The sequence below is a fragment of the Patiria miniata genome, unplaced genomic scaffold (assembly GCF_015706575.1).
Source record: "Patiria miniata isolate m_02_andy unplaced genomic scaffold, ASM1570657v1 HiC_scaffold_20, whole genome shotgun sequence".
Lineage (NCBI taxonomy): Eukaryota > Metazoa > Echinodermata > Asteroidea > Valvatida > Asterinidae > Patiria > Patiria miniata.
In genome coordinates this window covers 41,837,187-41,855,527 of record NW_024037059.1, presented here as the reverse complement: position 1 = coordinate 41,855,527, position 18,341 = coordinate 41,837,187, and the positions used below count along the sequence as shown (strand labels likewise).

Sequence of the window (18,341 nt, the reverse complement as noted above, 5' to 3'; positions counted from 1 at the left end):
GTTTGAAATATTCTGATAAGAAATATTCTTGTAATTGGTTCCTCAAACGAGCACTATGTTTGGTGAGGGGGGGGGGGGGTTAGCTCGTAAGCCCAAGATCCCCCTAGGCGATGAAGAAATGTTCGCTAAGAGAGATGGGATATGAACTCCGGTAGGGAGTGAAACCATTCTACATGTTGGCCTGGGGCGGGATTCGAACCCTTGCACTAAATCTCCTTATGGCAATATCACGTATTGTGTGTGTAGCACAGTGAAAAAGTGCCGCAGAATATGTTACATACCGCAGAATATGTTTCTATAACATTTGTTTCTGATACAAAAATACATTCCCGTTTGTCAGAGCAAAACATGTTTATGTATGCCATGCAGATAATTATCGTATATTAAAAAAAAACTTACCTAAAATGTATGTGAAGTATCTCCTTTTCACGTTAGCACGTTCCGTTTAAAACTTAACATAATTTGAAGCACGACATTGCCGGGAAAATGTAGGAGAGCAACTCTCACAAAGTGCGGGGGAAAATACCCGATAAAGGTAAACAAGTCTTGTATCTTTTGGAGGCAAAATATCCCCCAAAACACTCGACTCCTCCACCTGATGATCTTGACTTCTCGAGTGCACGCGTGGTAAGTGTGGGAGGGCTGTTTTCCTTGCGTTTTGACGCAAAAAAAAAAAACAGTCCTCTCAGACGCCGATGTGCGTTGAAAGCCATTTACACGTGTGTAAGCGTTAACTATTCCGCACGATCTTTATTCGAATAAATGAATAATGTACGGGGATTACGAGGAGGTTTCAGTGATACGTTTTTCGCACCTGTCGTTCCTGTACCTATCCTTTTCTTTTGCTTATACCTCCGCTAAAGTGATCAACGTATGATCAAATTTGCCCTATAAGCGAAGCATGTCCTTTTTCGTTTCCCGGGAGATTTATCAATTCATTTTCAGTGCATATTTTGTCTGTCTATTCTTTGTTGTTTTGTCTAGGTAACCCTTAATTATTTGGTTCCTAGGTCTCCCAGTTTCATTAGGCCGGTTCCTTGAATTATAGGAAGAATTTGTACTTTTTTTAGCAACAGTCTCGTGAATGTAGTCACTAAAAATAAAACGCTCGTGTTTTCGCTTATTTACGCCTATAGTAAATTCGATTCTTAATGTTTCGATTCTTAGTGCTCGATCAATTTTGCTGAGTCAAGGGGCAAACAGATCGACCCATATTTCCGTCGCGTCGCGTAATCGGGTCTGGACCACATTGTGCAGTTTTTGGCACGATATAATGTGATCGATTCTCTAACAACGTAGCGCACCAAAGCCACCGCAGGCAAGTTATAAATATCAGGCGACCGCATCAGTTATTACATAATTTCCTGCTAGTCCACTGGCACCAGGCGGAGAAAAAAATAATAATTGTTAATTAGGTTATCGGCATAGCAACGCAGATGTTGGCGCACTATTTTGCCGGTCCGGATATTGGAACATCCCGCGCTGTGCCCGCGATACGGCCACACTGACACGCGGTCTGTATCGATGAATTTGGCCCTGGAAAATTGATCCTCCCAAGGTCTCTTGTAGCCCCGCCCTCAAGGTCACCGCGCCGTGACCTCGACCGTGACGCGTATGACGTCACGCGCGCACACTAGCCAATCCGAGGCGTTATACGACCATCATAGGTGGTGCTGACGTATATGAGTATGGTAACACTTCAAGTTGGATCGCCGACGGAGCGCGCAATCGCGTGTGATTAGTAAAATACAAACGGCGTTATTTCACATTAACAAAGTGACTTGCTTCATCTGACGAGTTGACTTCGAGGAACGAAATAACATTAACATTGACGAAGAACTCCAGTGTAAGTACGTTTGTTTTCCACCTTCATTGTTCGAGTGTTTTCATGACATATGTGTTGTTTTTGTTATTTTGCCAAGCAAACCCAACTCCTATATGAAAATAATGCGGCACACGCACTGAGGAAGTCACAATTACTTTGTCTGGGCAGACCAATTAGCATGTTAAATTTTTATTAATATAGTCACATATCTATTTCAGGCTGGAGACTGTAAGGTGTACTTTAAAAGCCCTTGTATACAAAATTAACAAATATTGCCTTAAGATAAGTTACTGAATTTGAACCTATTTTGTATAGAAATAAAATCTGGTCACAAAATTATACAAATAAAAATAAAAATAATAAAGTAAACAGCACTTGGTGTGTCTCCAAACGAAAACAAGAGGTTGCCGAAAAAAAGTTTCAAGTACAGTGTGTTGCCGACACTTTGCGCAAAAAACAAATCACAAAAGCTTATGGTATTGGCGTGTTTCTTTGTCTTGTGGTCAATTCAAATGTTTCGCTTGTGTACCTATTGTTGAGTTTATAGATAACGTCACCATTAACCGCTGTTTAGTCCACCCCCAAAGTTTGAACCCCTCTGGAAAAAAAGAACAAAAATTCACTTTATACTCCTTGTTTTTCGAGGTCTTGTGCGCTTAGCTTTTTTAAGAACGTGTAAACAAGTTCAGTGCCCTGCTATTTGTCATGTTGACGATGTGTTTTGTCCGTCGGAGACCGTGTCGATGAGGTCGGAGGAGTATACGTGGCGTCACAGACTGTTGCTCATGAGGTGGAAGAAAATAGTAGAAAATATATCAAATTAGGTTTTGCCCATCCCCGAAGGGCAAAACCTAATTTGATTTATATCGCCCCGACGCAAAATTCCATCTTATAATAGAAAATAAGAACAAAAACATGAACATTTTGATAATTTAGATGTGGTTTTAACTTCAGGTTATCTTAATTAAGTCACATTACTAAGCAAAAGTGTGACCTCCTTACTAAAGTGAGACATAATTTTCTGTTGTCTTAACTCTCCAAGAATTAAAGTACACTTGATTCAAAATTCAATTATGCCCAAGGAAACAAATTGTCTTACGTAGAATTGAAATTATCTTTATCGTACAATGTATAACAAAATTCTTTTATTATTATCAATAAAATTATTATTATCAATTCGTTCATTTTATTTCCATCCCTCAATTGTAGAGCATAAATTTACAAAAGATATATCTTTTTCAAGCTATCATGATATGTTAGTCACTTTCTCCCCATCAGTCAATAATTTAATATTTCCACGAAGTGTTGATTTTTAAAATGTACCCACATGTACCCACATACCCATATCATAATGGACGTTATCCCACATAATCAACTTAGCCCGCAGATGAAATTATTTAAAAGCTTTCACTGGAAACAGTGGGCGTCATTTTTATTTTTGTCTAAGCTATTCCGCATATGTCTCATTTCCTTGTCACCCGTGCAGGTTTTGCCGTCATATTCATCATTATCATCATCCACATCTTTCCATCGTCTTCGAGAAAAACACCTGAGTCTTAAACTGGATCGCTCCCTCACGTGTGTTTAGCCCCGCATCAGTGGGCCCACGCACGCACTTCGCACTGCGCACGTGATAGGCCGACTGCGACAGTCGGGCCTTGAAAATAGAAAGGGGAAAACGGCACACATCAGACAGACAGCGCATACCAAGCGAAAGGAGATTCTATTGTAGTACAGACGAGAAACGTATATATTGGCGGAGAGCGCTGGTGTGTGGATCAGTTGTGTTATCGTCGCGATTAATGAGTGGGAACAGCGTGTTGTGACAGACATCACTCGCTCCGTAGTACACGCGGACTTTTTAGTTCTCCACACACAAAAATAAAGGTGAGTACATATTGGCCTATCGTTCGGATGGTATGTTTAAACCGAGTTGTGAGGAATGTTTCTTGACATGTTTTTTCTTTCTTTGTTGCTCCTACTTTGTGTATTTATAAGTTGTTGTATTTACGCTTATATTTACGCGAAGGAATATAAACATTGCCCTATAAGTGCACGATGCTTGAAGTTTTCTGTCTTGCTGTCGTTCTTCTTAGTTTCATATCCACTATTTCTCTGTTAACTTTACTAACATTCAATTTATTGTCTGCTTTTTACCTCTTTTTTTGCTGAATAAGTCTAGGTTGCGTTTTAACAGAAGTGATTATGCGCATTACTTCGTAAATGCAAGAGTTCGTAAATACAATGTTGAGTTGCCCTTGATTAAGCTAAAATTTTACGTGCGTTCAAAACTGTAATTGGCGTGTATTGTTGGTTAAAGTATTACTAATATCGGAAGTGCTATTCTCGTCCTGTGTTGCGGTACATTTTGCACATCTGAGTCCAATTCGGTATTTTCTTTTTACGGCGTGGATGGCGTTCGGATGTTGTCTCAGTCCAACTGAGTCATTGTGTTGGCTGTTATCACCGATAGCACACACGTGGTAGGCATGGGTAGTCAAAACCTTGCGTTGCTTTATTATATTGGACACGCAAGGGACGCAATCCGATTTGGGATCCTGTTATAATAATAGCACATCATGTGCCTCCATCGTGAGATATTGTCATTGGGATTTAATTCGTTGCGTCGGGGCTGATAGTCAGATTGTGTCGATTTTGAATTGGTCAGTTAGTCGTTCTGTCTGTTTGGCTGTTGGTTCTTTTCAAGGCAATAAATGCATTTTGTCAGTCAGTGCAGCTGTCATTCAGCAGTCTGCAGTCAGTTTATCAGTAGGGCCTTCATTCTGTCAGTCAGTCAGTTCGTCGGTCGGTCACTCCGTAGCAGAGCTGACAAACCGGCGATTTGACCATTTCCGTTCGGTCAGTTTGTGTCTCTTAATCGAACGGTCGGTCGGTCGGACGATTGGTCGGTCAGTTTATCACAGTCAGTAATTTTTTCGGTCAAAAAATCAAAATTTATAAACAAAAAAAAGAACTGTTAATGATCCTAATTCAAATCCGAGTTTTAATTTTCCTCCAAGCACCTACCATTTGCGTTCAGCTGTTTGTTCCCAAGTGAATTAAACCGTAAGAATACCCCCAAATTTAAAGAAACCATTCTGTGGAAAATTGTCACGTTTTCTAACCCGACAAGGTCTAAAAGACAGGTGTAATGCATTGCACAATCGCCACAAAATGATTGCCTAAATTGGCCTGAAACTATCTACGATGTGACACCCAATGCAAAAGCCATTAGCTGTAAGGAGAAAAGTCTGAGCGACCCACGTCAATTCATCAAGAAAAGTGTCGCTGGCATTTGGAACACGATTCCCGTTACGAAAAAAGATGGAAATTGAAACTCCGCGTTTCCGTTTCGTGCCTGGCAATTTTGAGTGCATTATATCATACACTAGGCCAATATAATAATAAGAATATCAACCTCGTCGAAAACACAGCGGTGTTCGAGCAGAGATGCGGCGGGGGGGGGGGCATAAAAACCTCCCACGCAGAGCCCCCCCCCCCCGGTGGTATACAGAGAGCTAGAGAGACGGTCTTTCCGGTTTAATGAAAAGTCAGGTTAAAGTGCTTGAGGGGAAGGTGGTTGGATGCACATGTCTTTGTTTCTTTTCTCGTATTCTTTTGGTAACAACCACAATATTCTGGAACAGTTTGCGTTTTTTTTTACTCCTCCGTTCTGCATGCAGCCCTTAGTGAAATGAAGGTGTGTAATTTCACACTTTGAGTGTAATTTCACAGACGATCTTTGCAAGAAGAGGCGACAGTCCGCTAAACCTCCACCCTTCAATAACTTAGCAGTTTTTGTTTTTTGCAGAACTTTTGATTGATAAGTGGATCATCGAACGAATGATGATCAGTTGTTGATCAGGATTTGTCATCAATTAATTTGTGAGAGGCAAATCAATAAATCGATATATTTGATCGCCCGGACTGAAATATCCAGACAGATACAAAGTCCATTCGTCCAAAGTGCATCTGTAGGCCTCTTGAGGTTTTACGATTACAACATTTCGTTCTCAATATTTTAATACTTTCTTTTTTTTCCTGATGCAATTCCAAAATAATGAAAATGGTGCTCAGTGGCGTAAATTGTGTCCTCTGATTACATCAGTCGGGCTCATCCAATCAGAAAACGCGTCTGTCCCTCGCTGTGACATAACGATTCCACCCCTAGCTCCAATTGCAAGTCTTGTTTGAGCGATATGCAGTGCGCTTACGAAAGGGGGGGGGGGCGCAGAATAGTGTCTCGGCAGTAGTCGCAGCTGTAATCATTCAGTTGACATTTCAATACCACATTGGTGGCGCCTCATAGACGGCTGGTGTTGTTTGTAATATTGATTTGTGGTTTGTGTTTTTGTGATGAAGAGACCGCTAAGAAGCGTCCAATATTATTATTATTATTATTACATTATTTTTTTTCTTTTCTTTTTTTTTTTTTTTTTTTGGGGGGGGGCGGTTTTTTTTCTGGCTGCGGAACCGACACCCCGTGGTGACACGCACAAAAGATACAGTTGCCATCACGGTCCTGTGGAACTGAATTGAATCTATCGTTGCGGCGTTGACTTTTGTTTTGACAACTGCTCAATTAGTGTTCAACGTTGCTCAGTACTCGGTATGATGACATTTTGTAAAGCGTGTAATTTTTTTAATAAGCAATTATTCAATGTTCAACTTGCCGTTATGATGTCATGGACGAGGAGAACAACACTACTGGACACTAAATGTCCATAGTGCTTTGATATTTCCCGTGTAACATCATTTTGTCCAGACAAAATGACACTGATATCTTTGCGAATTTTTGATATTTTTTTTTCAACATATTTTTTCCGGACGGTTGCAGCACTTTTAATAACGGATTAATTTTTTTTTTTTTGGGGGGGGGGAGGGAAGTACATTAATTTGCGCCACTAATGCACAATAGAAACGCCTGTATTGTTTCATTCATGCTATATCCCAGTCAAAAGTGAATAATTTTGTACTGCTATGAAAAATAAAAAGTTTAACAAATATCTATTTCAATTCCGAGGTGGAACCTCGAATACAATTAGACAGTACATCTTCAGAACCAATTGCAAAACACTTACAGACAGACAGCAGACAGTTTCTCAGCCACCATTGCACTCGTAAAGCAGCGATCACATCATTATCCCCCAAAGACAGCCATTGTGAAAGGGGAAAACTGACAATACTTTATCCTCAGAAGAATAGAAAAGAAAGCAAGCGTGCTCTTCAGCACGCGAAATTACTTTAACCTTTCTTCTTTTGAATGGATATTACCATGTACATTGTCGGTTATGTAACAGAGAAAAAATCACGTGTTCATTATGAGTACCCATTGACAAAAGTGTATCGGTCAAAGTGTATCAAGGTCGATCTGTTTACGGTGAATGAAGTCTAGACTACGTAATACATCATCGGTTGTCTGCTCGGTGAAGTGACAGTAATCAGATTTTAAAAAGTTCATTGTGTCAAATGAAAATGTGTTGTCTCACGCGCCCCTGCCTGCTTACTGTGTAGTTTTCCAGGTGATTCATTTTTACAGCATACACGTAGGTCCATCGGTAAGTTGTTGGGTCTGATCTCGGGCCAAATTTTCCGCAAGACGAGTACCCAACCGATTTTCTGAGCGAACAAACTTTTTGTTCAAATTTAACAAGCAGAAATTCTGTTACCGGCCAACTGTGATATCATGTGATGATTCAACTTAAATGGTTCGTATCCCGAATGGCAATAAGAGAAGAGTCATAATGCCTGACGATAGTTCCCTTGCTTTCTTTCTTTTTCTCCAGATTTGTCGTTGTGACTAGAAACGTATTTTAAAATCTCACCATGAGTACAGTAGCCGCACCGCTCGAAAACGGATTCTGTAACGGGAGCGACGAGGGCGCCACCAGCGCCAAGAGAATCAAACTTGGCCCGCAGCTGACCAGCGAGATCCGCACGACAACAGCGAAACCAGCCGCCGCCACCAACGGCCACACGACCGCAAAGCCGACAGAGAGACGAAAGAGCGCCACCGCGTGCTCGACCGAGAAAGCAAAGGTGGCCGAGAACGGACACCGAGAAGCTGGGAATGTTGAGGAGAAGGTCACCTCTACCGCGTCCGAAGTAACGGTTAGAAGAAACCAAGACGGGGAAGTATCAGACGGTCACGTGACGACGGAGGACTGGAAAACAAAGTGGGAAAGAGGAAAGACAAAGTTCCACAAGGCACAGGTGCATGGGTAAGTTAAAGATCCAAAAAGTATACTATTTTGATAAACTGTTATGGCTTAACATTATTTCTCTCAGGTCCGCCAAAACGACTAAATTGAAAAGTTAGGGTGTCATTATCTGGTATATGAAATAATTATGTTTTAAGCAGCTTTTATTGTTTTCTTTTGTGTCAGTATGCTGAAGAAACACTTCCACAGACTCAGCCAAGAGAAAGAGACACCACGATTCCTAGTTCCGCTTTGTGGGAAGACGGTCGACATGATTTGGTAATTGATGGTTTTTCTGACATTTTAAATCATGGTTGCTGAAACGGTGCAAGGAAATCTTGTGCTAACTCCTTATCCGAGGCTTGAGTAAGAAGGTCGTGGGTTTGAATCCCACACGAGAAAGCTTTTGAATATTTTTTCCCACAAGCTCCTGGATGAAACTGAATATTCAGCGATAATAGATAGGGGCGGAGTGACGTCATCTGATGAAAACATCTATTCATTTGCACACCAGCTTTCAACGGTTGCATGGCAAAAACCGGAATAAAAATGTGCAACTCCATATCGCAAACCGTCATCATACTAGGATACTTTTTAACAATTATAATCTGCGTTTTTTTCCCAGGCTTCTAGAGCGAGGCTGCGGTGTAGTAGGCTGTGAGTTCGTAGAGTTAGGTGTCCAACAGTTCTTTGCAGAAAACAATCTGGAGTACACAACAGAGTCCCTGCCAGAGGACGTAGGTGGCACGGTGTACAAGGTGAATATTTGAATAAACCCCTCTCAAAGACAGCCATCTTCGTAGGAACATTGCAACTGCGTGTTCAACGCCATCAGGCGCACGCGCACGTGACAGCCTGTAGGAAGTGACGTCATTTGAGAGAGACCTGATATTAGTTCTCGTCGGTGATGTTAGAGTACTTCTCTAATCACAACAATCTTGTCCTTAGAGCTAGTCAGCAGGATATTTCCGATATCTCACCTCTTAACTTGGACTAGGGCTGAATTGTAAGGGTTTGGGAGGGGGGGGGGGTTAAACATATTTGTTGTAACTTTCTCGCTCAGTTCCTTGCCTTTTGGGGGCTAACAGATGTTTACATTCTAGTTTGTTTTGAATTTGGCAGGGCAAAGACAAGGATATCACCATATACTGCACGGATTTCTTCAAGCTCTCTAGCGCCCTCATCGGTCAGTTCGACTGCATTTGGGACCGAGGCTCCATGGCGGCCATTAATCCTGAGGACAGACAGAGGTATCTCAGCATGCAAATAATTATGTCTACAGTTGTTTTTAGAGGTGACAATTTTGCGATACAAAGATAGATTGCATACTTCTTGCATAAAGTTCTAATTACCAATACTGCACTATGAGAAGCCAATAGTGAAGTTATAACAAATGAAAAACCAAGGTCTTTGCGGAGGATGTAACGATAGTCATTCCATAAATGTGGGGTTCAATTTGTTGTGTCCCTGTTACATTTGACATTTTGCAATTCAGGGACACATTCTTTAATGTCGTCTGTCTCCAAGAGTGATTACGTAAAGCAAAGTGCCTGCCAAACAAATGATGAATAGTGTGAAGTCAATCTTGTTTGGCAATTAACACAAGTCAGGTGTAACAGAGACACCACAAAATGTCACACTTTCGGACCCCAAATTTATGGAATAACCCAAGTAACAAATAAAGCGAATCAAAGGTTTTTAGTTTAAATTGGGTCATGACCTAACGCTTGATTTTCCAATCAAATGCATCAACATTTCTCAGTTTAACAAGCGATTTCAAGGATAATATTGACAGGATGAGCAAGGATAATATTGGAAAAAATTCCTAATAAGGAGTTGTTGGAAACCCGCACCATTCATACTCACTATTCATGTGCTGCGTTGATACCTCTTTCGTTTTTGAACAGATATCGTGACATCATCACTGACGTATTGAAGCCGGACAGTCGTTACCTTCTAGATATTTTTGAGATTCCTCATGATGTCTTTTCCGGGCCACCACACAACATGGATCCCAAAGACGTCACACAACTCTTTGGTAAGCGTGACCTTTGACCCATTGCAACCTCGTACGCGCCTAAGATGACGGAGCGCAATGGTCCCACGAATTTCTTTCCCGCCATTGAGAACGAGTTTGAGGTGGACCGTGGAAAATTTGACGAAATGCCACCATTAACAAACAACTGCCTGATGAATTTCCTCCAGAATTTATTTTTTCATTGTACATCAGCTGCAAACTATAAATATACCTAAACATTAATCAATCATCCTCTTAGAGGTTTCAGCATCTTTAAAGTGCATAATGAAATGTATACCTTTGACCTCTTTGCATACCACGACGCCCTCTTGCGTTGAAACTGAAGGGTAAAACTGTCCTCTTTTCTTGGCAGGTGATTTATGCACCGTGGAGCATCTTGAGCACGTGGATGCGATGAATCCCTGGTCCAAGACGTGGGGCGTGAACTACTTTTACGAAAACGACTTTCTTTTGACCAAGAAGGAGTGAAGACACCATTGTATCTGACAGCAAAGGGAGGGTACAGAAACGACCCGTGTGGAATTAGAACAAAATCAGCACCGTATACGCGTAAACCAGGACTTTCAAACTCCAGGAATCAGTTAAACATTATGCATTACATTACCTAGGCGATTAGACCTAATACATAACAGGTGTGTCAGAGGCTGGTCTTTGCTTATTACAATTCAGTTACAATGAATTCACGAAGAGGTTCACTAATGCCTATCCCAGTGATACAAACCCATTGCCTCAGACTCCGCCTAAATGCATAAGGTCTATACCATAATGTCATGAAGGCTTTCGACATTAGAATCTGCAGGCTTTCGCACGTAGTCATATTTCTTAAGTGATCTAGAAATCTGTATCATGTTAAACATCATAAAGTACCTTTTGATTGGACTTTACATTGGGTTGTTGTAAATACTCAATTATAATCTGAGATTAAAGAAAACTGTTCATGTCATGTCACTGAATCTTATTTTGTTCAGTGTATGGATATCTGTTTGTATCTATGGAGGTAAATTAACCTCAAATTTTTGAATATCAGTCCAATATGTAAATATAAATACCAGATATTTTATTCCAATACATAAATAGAGTTTTACGACAAAAATAATGATAAGATTATATCGCTAACATTTTTAATGGAATACTAACAATCTCAAGTGTAAAAATACCAGCAGAAACAAATTCATTTTTAAATTTGGATGCGGAAGTATCAGACATGATATTCCATTTACAAGTGTCTTAAATCTGTTTGTATATTGTTTGCCGATTGCTCCTCAAAAGTAGGCCTATGCCTTTTCTTTTCAAATGAACAGAAAGGGGAACGGACTAGGTGCATTATGGAAATTATAAAAGTTAAACAAAGAAATTGACTGGAGTAGGGTTTAAACCTGCGACCTCTGGATAAGAGTTCCGATGCTCTACCAACTGAGCTATCTAACCTTATGTTGGCGGTTCCCCAACACCGCGCCGGAACGGTTATCCCCAAGACCGGAACGGTTATCCCCAAGACCGGATTAGTTATCCGGAGGTCGCTATTTAACCCCACTCCAGTCAATTTCTTTGTTCAACTTTTAAAAATGCCTTTTCGTTTCAAACAGTTTGTTTTAGATTGTGATTCGTCAGTTTATATCACCTGACCTCTTACGTTGATTTCTACCAGTCACGTGATTGGTCTTATGACACTCTCATAGTGCCTATTTATCATGTCGAATCGGATGTACAAAGAACTATTTTAGTATTAAGAAAATAACTCATTGTAAAATATAAAGAACTTGAAAAAATAGTATCAGATTAAATATGATATTTTAAACGCCGTTTTGTTTTCCAGCTTATTTGTAGTTGCTTGCAAATGCACGGTAATTTCATCATGTTATGATTTTTGCTCTAAATATAAATGGACTTTGCAAGAAGGAATTTGGAAACAGGGATAATAAAACAAAAAAAGAGGCTTTATAAGTTGTTCTTGTAACCCTGTTCATCCGGATGTTGCCCAAGTTCGCCAGACATGACTGATGATCAGCAGGCAACAGCCACCTGACTCATTTCATCATTTATCTCTCCGTCTCATCACGCCTCGTAAAAAAAGCGACAACCGATCCGCATCCACCTTCGAGGAACACGGCGCGAGAGGTAAACACCGAGGGGGGCCGGCCAGTGAAGGGGGACGACACCGTTCCGTCAACGCCTGGCTCTGGATCACCAGGCAAGTACCGCCTGGTGGGTCGGTGGCCGCCCGCTCCCTGCCTCGATGAACTTGTAGACAAGAGGCGTTAGATCTCTCCTCCGGGGGGAAGTAGTCCAGACGTCATTGCTCCCGAATCATCTTGATTGCTTTCTCTGAAAGTCTTGACATTATTGACGGTCATCTTTCATCCAATTCAGGGGCTGTGGTAATTTAGTTGAAAAGTTCGATGCACTGGCGTTTTTCTCCGCTTCGACAAATATGCCACATTTTTTAATGTAGAAAAGATAGTTTGCATTTCATTCACAAGGGTAAGGACTAATACAAGGATACAAATCCGATGAAAATGGAAACGAGATTTTGAGAATATTGTAACGAGGATTCGCCTCGTCCACTTCGCGGAGGGGGCGGCTTCGCTGCCTCGCCCGTTTCGCGGGGAACGCCCGCTACACGCGGTTAATCAACTCGTGAATTCATTTACTAGAAATGTATCTGAAATGGTATTGAAAAGGGTAAATGCTTTGCTGTGTAACATATCGGAAGCAAATTGTACAACTATTTGATAGAAATACACAAACACATAAGGTTGCAGTTTGTTTTCCTTTAGGGTTAGGGTGAATTTGTAAACATAGCCTGCATTTAGACAACGATAGGCCTAAAGAAAATGTAGCTATCACGTTTCTCATCAGAGCCAGCGAAACAAATCCCTCCAAGTAACTTTATTCCAGCGTTGGTTTTGTTTTAGTGTTTCTTCCAAATCCCGTCACTCAGCGAACAATGAGGTAGCGAGGTACCAGTAATCCTACCCGACTCCCAACCTTCGTAAGACCACGATCTAACACCTCATAAGACCGTCACATCAGTGTCAAAATTGGTTCCATGCATGGCTGAAAAAATACCAAAAACTAGAAGACACACCCCCGGAATAAGAACAGCCTGATGGCAGGGTTGAAAGATCGCTGGTAAACGACACGACAATATGCCATCGCTTAATGCACTTGTGATTCGCGCGCGCGCGTGGAGTTTCCCGCGCCATTTTTTAGCGCGATTCAATTAGGGAAATTACTTTCCTCTACCCCGTCCACTCCTCTTTTTGCTTTTCTCTTCCACTGACACATATCAGTGGCGGCATAAGGACACAGATCCCGGGGATTTTCCAGACCAGATTGGTATTGGTGAACCGTGGCCAGTAATTCTTTGTATATATGTTCCGGTTTTCTACCCCGCGCGGGGATTAGGGTTGCACTGATGAAATTTTGAGCGACGAGAGGCATGCTCGTAGTGCTTATCGGCCGACAGCCTCCCGTACCTGTTCCTTCGGCTGAAATCTACTGGCATGAACTCCGCAAGTCCTCTATTAAAGTGTACCTTACAGATCATGAATAAATTGTCATGAATTATTGTAAATTATTCAGACATCTTGGGTTGTAGAGTATATAGTTAGGACTTGGTATTTGCGGTATAGTAACGATCTGCAAGTGGCAGAAAAAAAGCGCGATATAACAAACGCTCGTGCGCCATCCTATTTTTCAACATATTTTCTTCTGAAACTGCAAAAAATGCGAATTGCCAAAGCAAAGGCTACTTTATAGTAGCAACTTTAACTTTCAAATTGAAATAATTTGCTTGTTCTATAAGAAATTATGTACCCCATAGCGTAAGCTTTTGGTATGCAGAGTTTAAGCTGATCATTCGTATGTTCTTTGTCATAAATGGAACTTTTCTTAAGATAATAATTTGAGATAATCTTCTCAAAATACCCTAGCTCCTGGAACGTGCTAACGTGTCACTGAAATTCCAAATTCGAGTATACGTCACCGTTGGCATTATACCCCGGCCTGTAAGTATTCAACTTAAGGCATGCTATTTCATTGTGCTGTAGTTTGTTGATGTTGCTTTCCGAAAAATGTCAGATTATTATTCAATTCATCGCGCTCCTTTTACTGTTTTAATAAATGTATCATTCCAATTTTGAGAAATTTGAGTTTAGCTCAATGAACATGATTGTGTATTTCGTTATTAAAAAGAAAATATAGGGCCTATATGAAATTATTTAGATCTGCCTAACAAGTCGACGTGATAATCTCCTTCATGATTCAACAATGCTCCCTTGTCCATTTCCTGAGCTGTTCTCATCTTTTCAGCCGCGTAATAAGTCCTCATGTCTCCTCCAATCCCTCCAAGGAGTCATTCTTTTCGCTCGGCAATCTCCATCTTTTCCCCGGGATAGAACGGGGAAAAAATTGCCTAGCAGATGGAGGTATCACAAGGCGATTAAAAGTAAATAGACGCAGGCGTAATCGTCTTGTCTCCCCGTGTTTACCTTTGCGTTTTGGCGCGCTGCTCGCTGCAGCAACCGCGACTGTCGATGTTTGACAAAAACTGACAACCGTTTGTGTTTACCGAGACAGGAGGAGATGTATCAAGGGCAAGTACGGGGGATGGTCTCGAGGCTGAGGGAGAGGGGCGAGTGATTCAAGGAGGGGTGAGAGTCGGTAACCGGTCTTGTTGACTCGCAGGGCGTCCGTGGTTTGGTGACCATCAGTATGGTTCTGTATCCAATTGAATAAACAACAGAAGTAAACTGAATAGACTGTAAAACAGTGAAAGTTGTTTGAGCGAAATTTGTACCAAGCTGACATAGCTGAGGTCATCTGATGAGTGCACGTAGTGTCAATCATATTAGACTCTACATATTTTGAAGAGCAGATCAACTTGCAAGTACATGTAATCTTTTTCAATCCTTTCAAAGAACATCCACATAACGGGGTTCAATCTACGACCTCTTATAAAATGCTGGACCGGCGCTCTGTCCCGATCACTCTGCTCTACCCCGACTTCTTAGAAGCAGTGCAAGAATATCGACAGTGATAAGTGGAGATATACCATAGGACAGGATAACCACAGTTGGTAAACAACGGTGCGGTATTGGGGCGGTCGCCGGTTCGAGTCCCAATTTAGTCAATTTTCCTTAGCCAACCCAAAAATTTCCAAAACTCCGCTGTCAAGCCAATCGCACGCGACCAATACATCAAAATAATGGATGTCTTCTGATGCCAACGTCAGCCGATGCAGTCGCGCAACGCGGTCAATTTTCCTTTAATGTAATTCGTTTATCGGCTAAGCTTGTTTCGCCGTGTACGACTACACCGGTCGCGGGGGGCCATCGCGATCATTCCTCGGCCGCTAATTTACTCTGAAAGTCACTGGGGACCTAAGCGACATCTGCTCCGCTAAAATGTTATTCTTTTCTTTTTTTTGTAGCGGGACGGACGCTAATTGAGACGGTTGTTGCTTTTGCGGAAAATATTGACTTCGCAGAGAAATAAAAGGACAATGAAATTACTCACAACAATTGAAGTAAATTGCAAAATTTAAAAGTTATTGGGGTTTGCTTCTCTTTTGGGTTGACCAAATATTACTTTGTGAGAGTAGGGCCTATAACTATTAGGCGAATTTGCTCTCTTTTTGTGGACTACAATGAGAATGTAATTATTAGGCACATTTTGCTGTCCCTTTGTGGACACTTTTATAATGTGAGATCAAATGAACATTCATAATGCTGTCACCCTGGGGAACCCATTATGATTGGGCACATTTGTTAGTGTGAAATTCATAAAATGCAGATCGTGAGTAATGAAGCAGAATTGTCCACTTCTATGTGGTCACTAATAGACACAATGATGCAACATCAATGTGCATCCAATGGGACAGGGTTTGTACATAATAGTTATAGCTTAGGTAACGAGGGACCACTAAATCTATTATTTTCATTTTTGTTAGAGTGCCCATTTTACCTCTGTATATTATTGTGCATAATTCATCGCGTTTACGTGTTATGTCTTCGGTTACATCCTCTTCCCAGTTTGGTCTCATTTTTCATCTTTGTAGAGTCTTACTTCATCCAGCAATAGCCTCATCTCGTTCGGGGATCCGTCTTTTTCTCTCTCAGCTCCAAAACCCAAGCTGATCCATCAAACTTTCAGTCCCCGTTTTTATGTACCGTGACACGGCGCATCCAGTGAACAGATGTGGCCGTCTTTGGAGTCCGTTCGCTCAGTAATGGACCTCGGTCTCCCGGGGCCACACTTGATCGCCTTCACCGTAAAAAGAAAAAAAAAGAGAAAAGAGAAGGAGACATCAAAAATAAAAAGGTGAAATTGCTACACAATGAATCTAAACAAGCCGGGTTCTCCAGCGTGTGACTTGGCAGCGGGGCGCACATCCAGACATTCTCCCCGCACATTCCCGCTGATTTTTTTTCATCACACGGATCGGCGGCGATGGAGGAGAGCGGCTGCAGGACATATGGTGCGCGGGCACCAAATCGCATTTTCCGGGCCAGGGTATTATGCCGACGCGCTCGGCCTTGCCTGATGAACCAGGCATAGGTTACAATTGACTATGGCGTGACGGCAGTAGAGCGGAGCGCCGCAGTCTTGTGTCCTATCCGATAGAGTGATATCGGCGTTTAGCGGAGGGAGGGGCATAAGAACAAAGATGGGGAGAAACTCCTATTTCTCAGGGAGACGGGGAAATGTTTTAGGGGGTGATTAGTAATCCGATTAGACCACTCAAAGCTTCCGCTTGCTGTAAGGGCTCTTAAGCTCGTATTGAATTGATAAAACTACCCTCCAAACCTTTTATATCAAGTGTCATAACGTGAATTATAGACTCTAACAGGAATTAAATATTTGTATTAATCTGAAACCGCATTAATAAAGAAATGTCATTATTTCAGTTGTTATTCAACCCATGCCATTTTCTAAATTTATCGATGTAAACAAAAACAATCAAATGTTCAAATCATTTGGTAAAACGGGATGATTAATTTGATTTTATAAAATTAAGATATATCAACATAATTATAATTCTATTCTTGCATTTAATTATAATGCTTTTGTTCTTTTTTGGATTGTGCGTAATTAGGAGCATAGAAACACATTATCAAAAAAATACATTTTCTCAATTACCCCAGGAGAAAGGAGAACGACAGTTTTAACTTTACTGTTAGTGTGGGCCGTGTCCCCGGGATGTTTTTGCAAGTGAAAAGCCACTTTAGATATTCGCGCTCCATTGGCGTAGGAAGAAAGGAACTCGATATTCTTCTTGAGTGGTGAAAAAAATGGCAGGAAGTGGAAAAATCTGTCTCCTTTGTCTGTTTCCTCCGTGTCTGTATCCAGGTTCCTTCTGGCGATAGATATAACGTCTTTTGATTGGCAAATAATGCAAGATGCCGTGTGCAGTACTCAGAGGCACTTACGGAGACGTAAGTTTGGAGTACTGACCAAATTGTTCGTTCACTCACTTTGTAGTTTCCTTGTTCGGTGTGTTTGTTGGTCATTTGGTCGCTCGAATGGACTGTCGGTCGGTCGGTTGGTCGGTCAGTCTGTTTGTATATTGGTCGGTCGGACGGTCGGTTGGTATCTTGGTCAGTCAGTCTGTTTGTCGGTTCTTCTGTTTGGTTGGTTGGTTTGCAAATATGTCGGTTGTTCCTCCGGGGTTTTTTGTATACATACATACATCTCATGCAGGAGTCAGGTTGGCGCAGTGGTTACTTTCCTCGCCTTCAACCGCCAAGGCCCAGGTTCGATTCCTGCCCGGACGACAAGTGGATTTGGTTTTCAGTTGGGCCCTACCTGATTCCGTGGGTTCTACCCATAATATTCTTCTGGAGTTTTCCTCCCGCCTCTAAAGCTGTAATTTCTTCTCTTCTCAAAAATTCCAAATCAGCGCCTTTTGATTATGGCTTTTGACCAAAGTAACGCTTTGCATTTTGTTAAGAGCACATACTATTCATGCGTGTAGACCACGTGCCTTGTGACGTCATACCAATCGGCAATTGATGGCCAACCAAGCGTCTTTTGCGTGTTTTTTTTTCCGACATCAAAAACAATTAATGTCACCATGTTTACACCAATCATATCTTACGAGATACACATGCAGTGCAGAAGAGAACCATTTGCTGAATGTTGGTATTACATGAACACAACGTCCAATTTGTAAACAAATGTGACATGGTTTACACAATCCGTCCTTGAGGTTAGTTAGCTGAAAGGATGCGTTGGTACAATATTTGAATTTACCATTCGACCATAGCAGCCAAAG

At 41.4% G+C, this 18,341-nt stretch overlaps 1 protein-coding gene across 2 annotated transcripts; it reads left to right on the top strand.

Annotated features, from left to right (window-relative positions):
• The first annotated feature begins 1,699 nt into the window (after positions 1-1,699).
• On the top strand, positions 1,700-11,861 carry LOC119729278 (thiopurine S-methyltransferase-like). 2 transcript variants are annotated; one of them, XM_038201883.1, is made up of 8 exons: positions 1,700-1,846; positions 3,312-3,712; positions 7,612-8,046; positions 8,212-8,304; positions 8,651-8,783; positions 9,148-9,275; positions 9,933-10,063; positions 10,416-11,861. In XM_038201883.1, the coding sequence occupies exons 3-8, from the start codon at positions 7,652-7,654 to the stop codon at positions 10,529-10,531; spliced, it is 996 nt and encodes a 331-aa protein (XP_038057811.1). In that variant the 5' UTR covers positions 1,700-1,846; positions 3,312-3,712; positions 7,612-7,651; the 3' UTR covers positions 10,532-11,861. The 2 variants fall into 2 exon arrangements, with proteins under 2 accessions (XP_038057811.1, XP_038057812.1); XM_038201884.1 differs by having other exon boundaries at positions 1,700-1,850.
• Positions 11,862-18,341: the final 6,480 nt, after the last annotated feature.

Excerpts from the sequence above, each read along its gene's own strand:
- LOC119729278 (XM_038201883.1), top strand. The coding sequence starts at position 7,652 with ATGAGTACAGTAGCCGCACCGCTCGAAAACGGATTCTGTAACGGGAGC. Across the intron at positions 8,047-8,211 it reads CACAAGGCACAGGTGCATGG|TATGCTGAAGAAACACTTCC; the intron begins GTAAGTTAAAGA and ends CTTTTGTGTCAG. Across the intron at positions 8,305-8,650 it reads AAGACGGTCGACATGATTTG|GCTTCTAGAGCGAGGCTGCG; the intron begins GTAATTGATGGT and ends TTTTTTTCCCAG.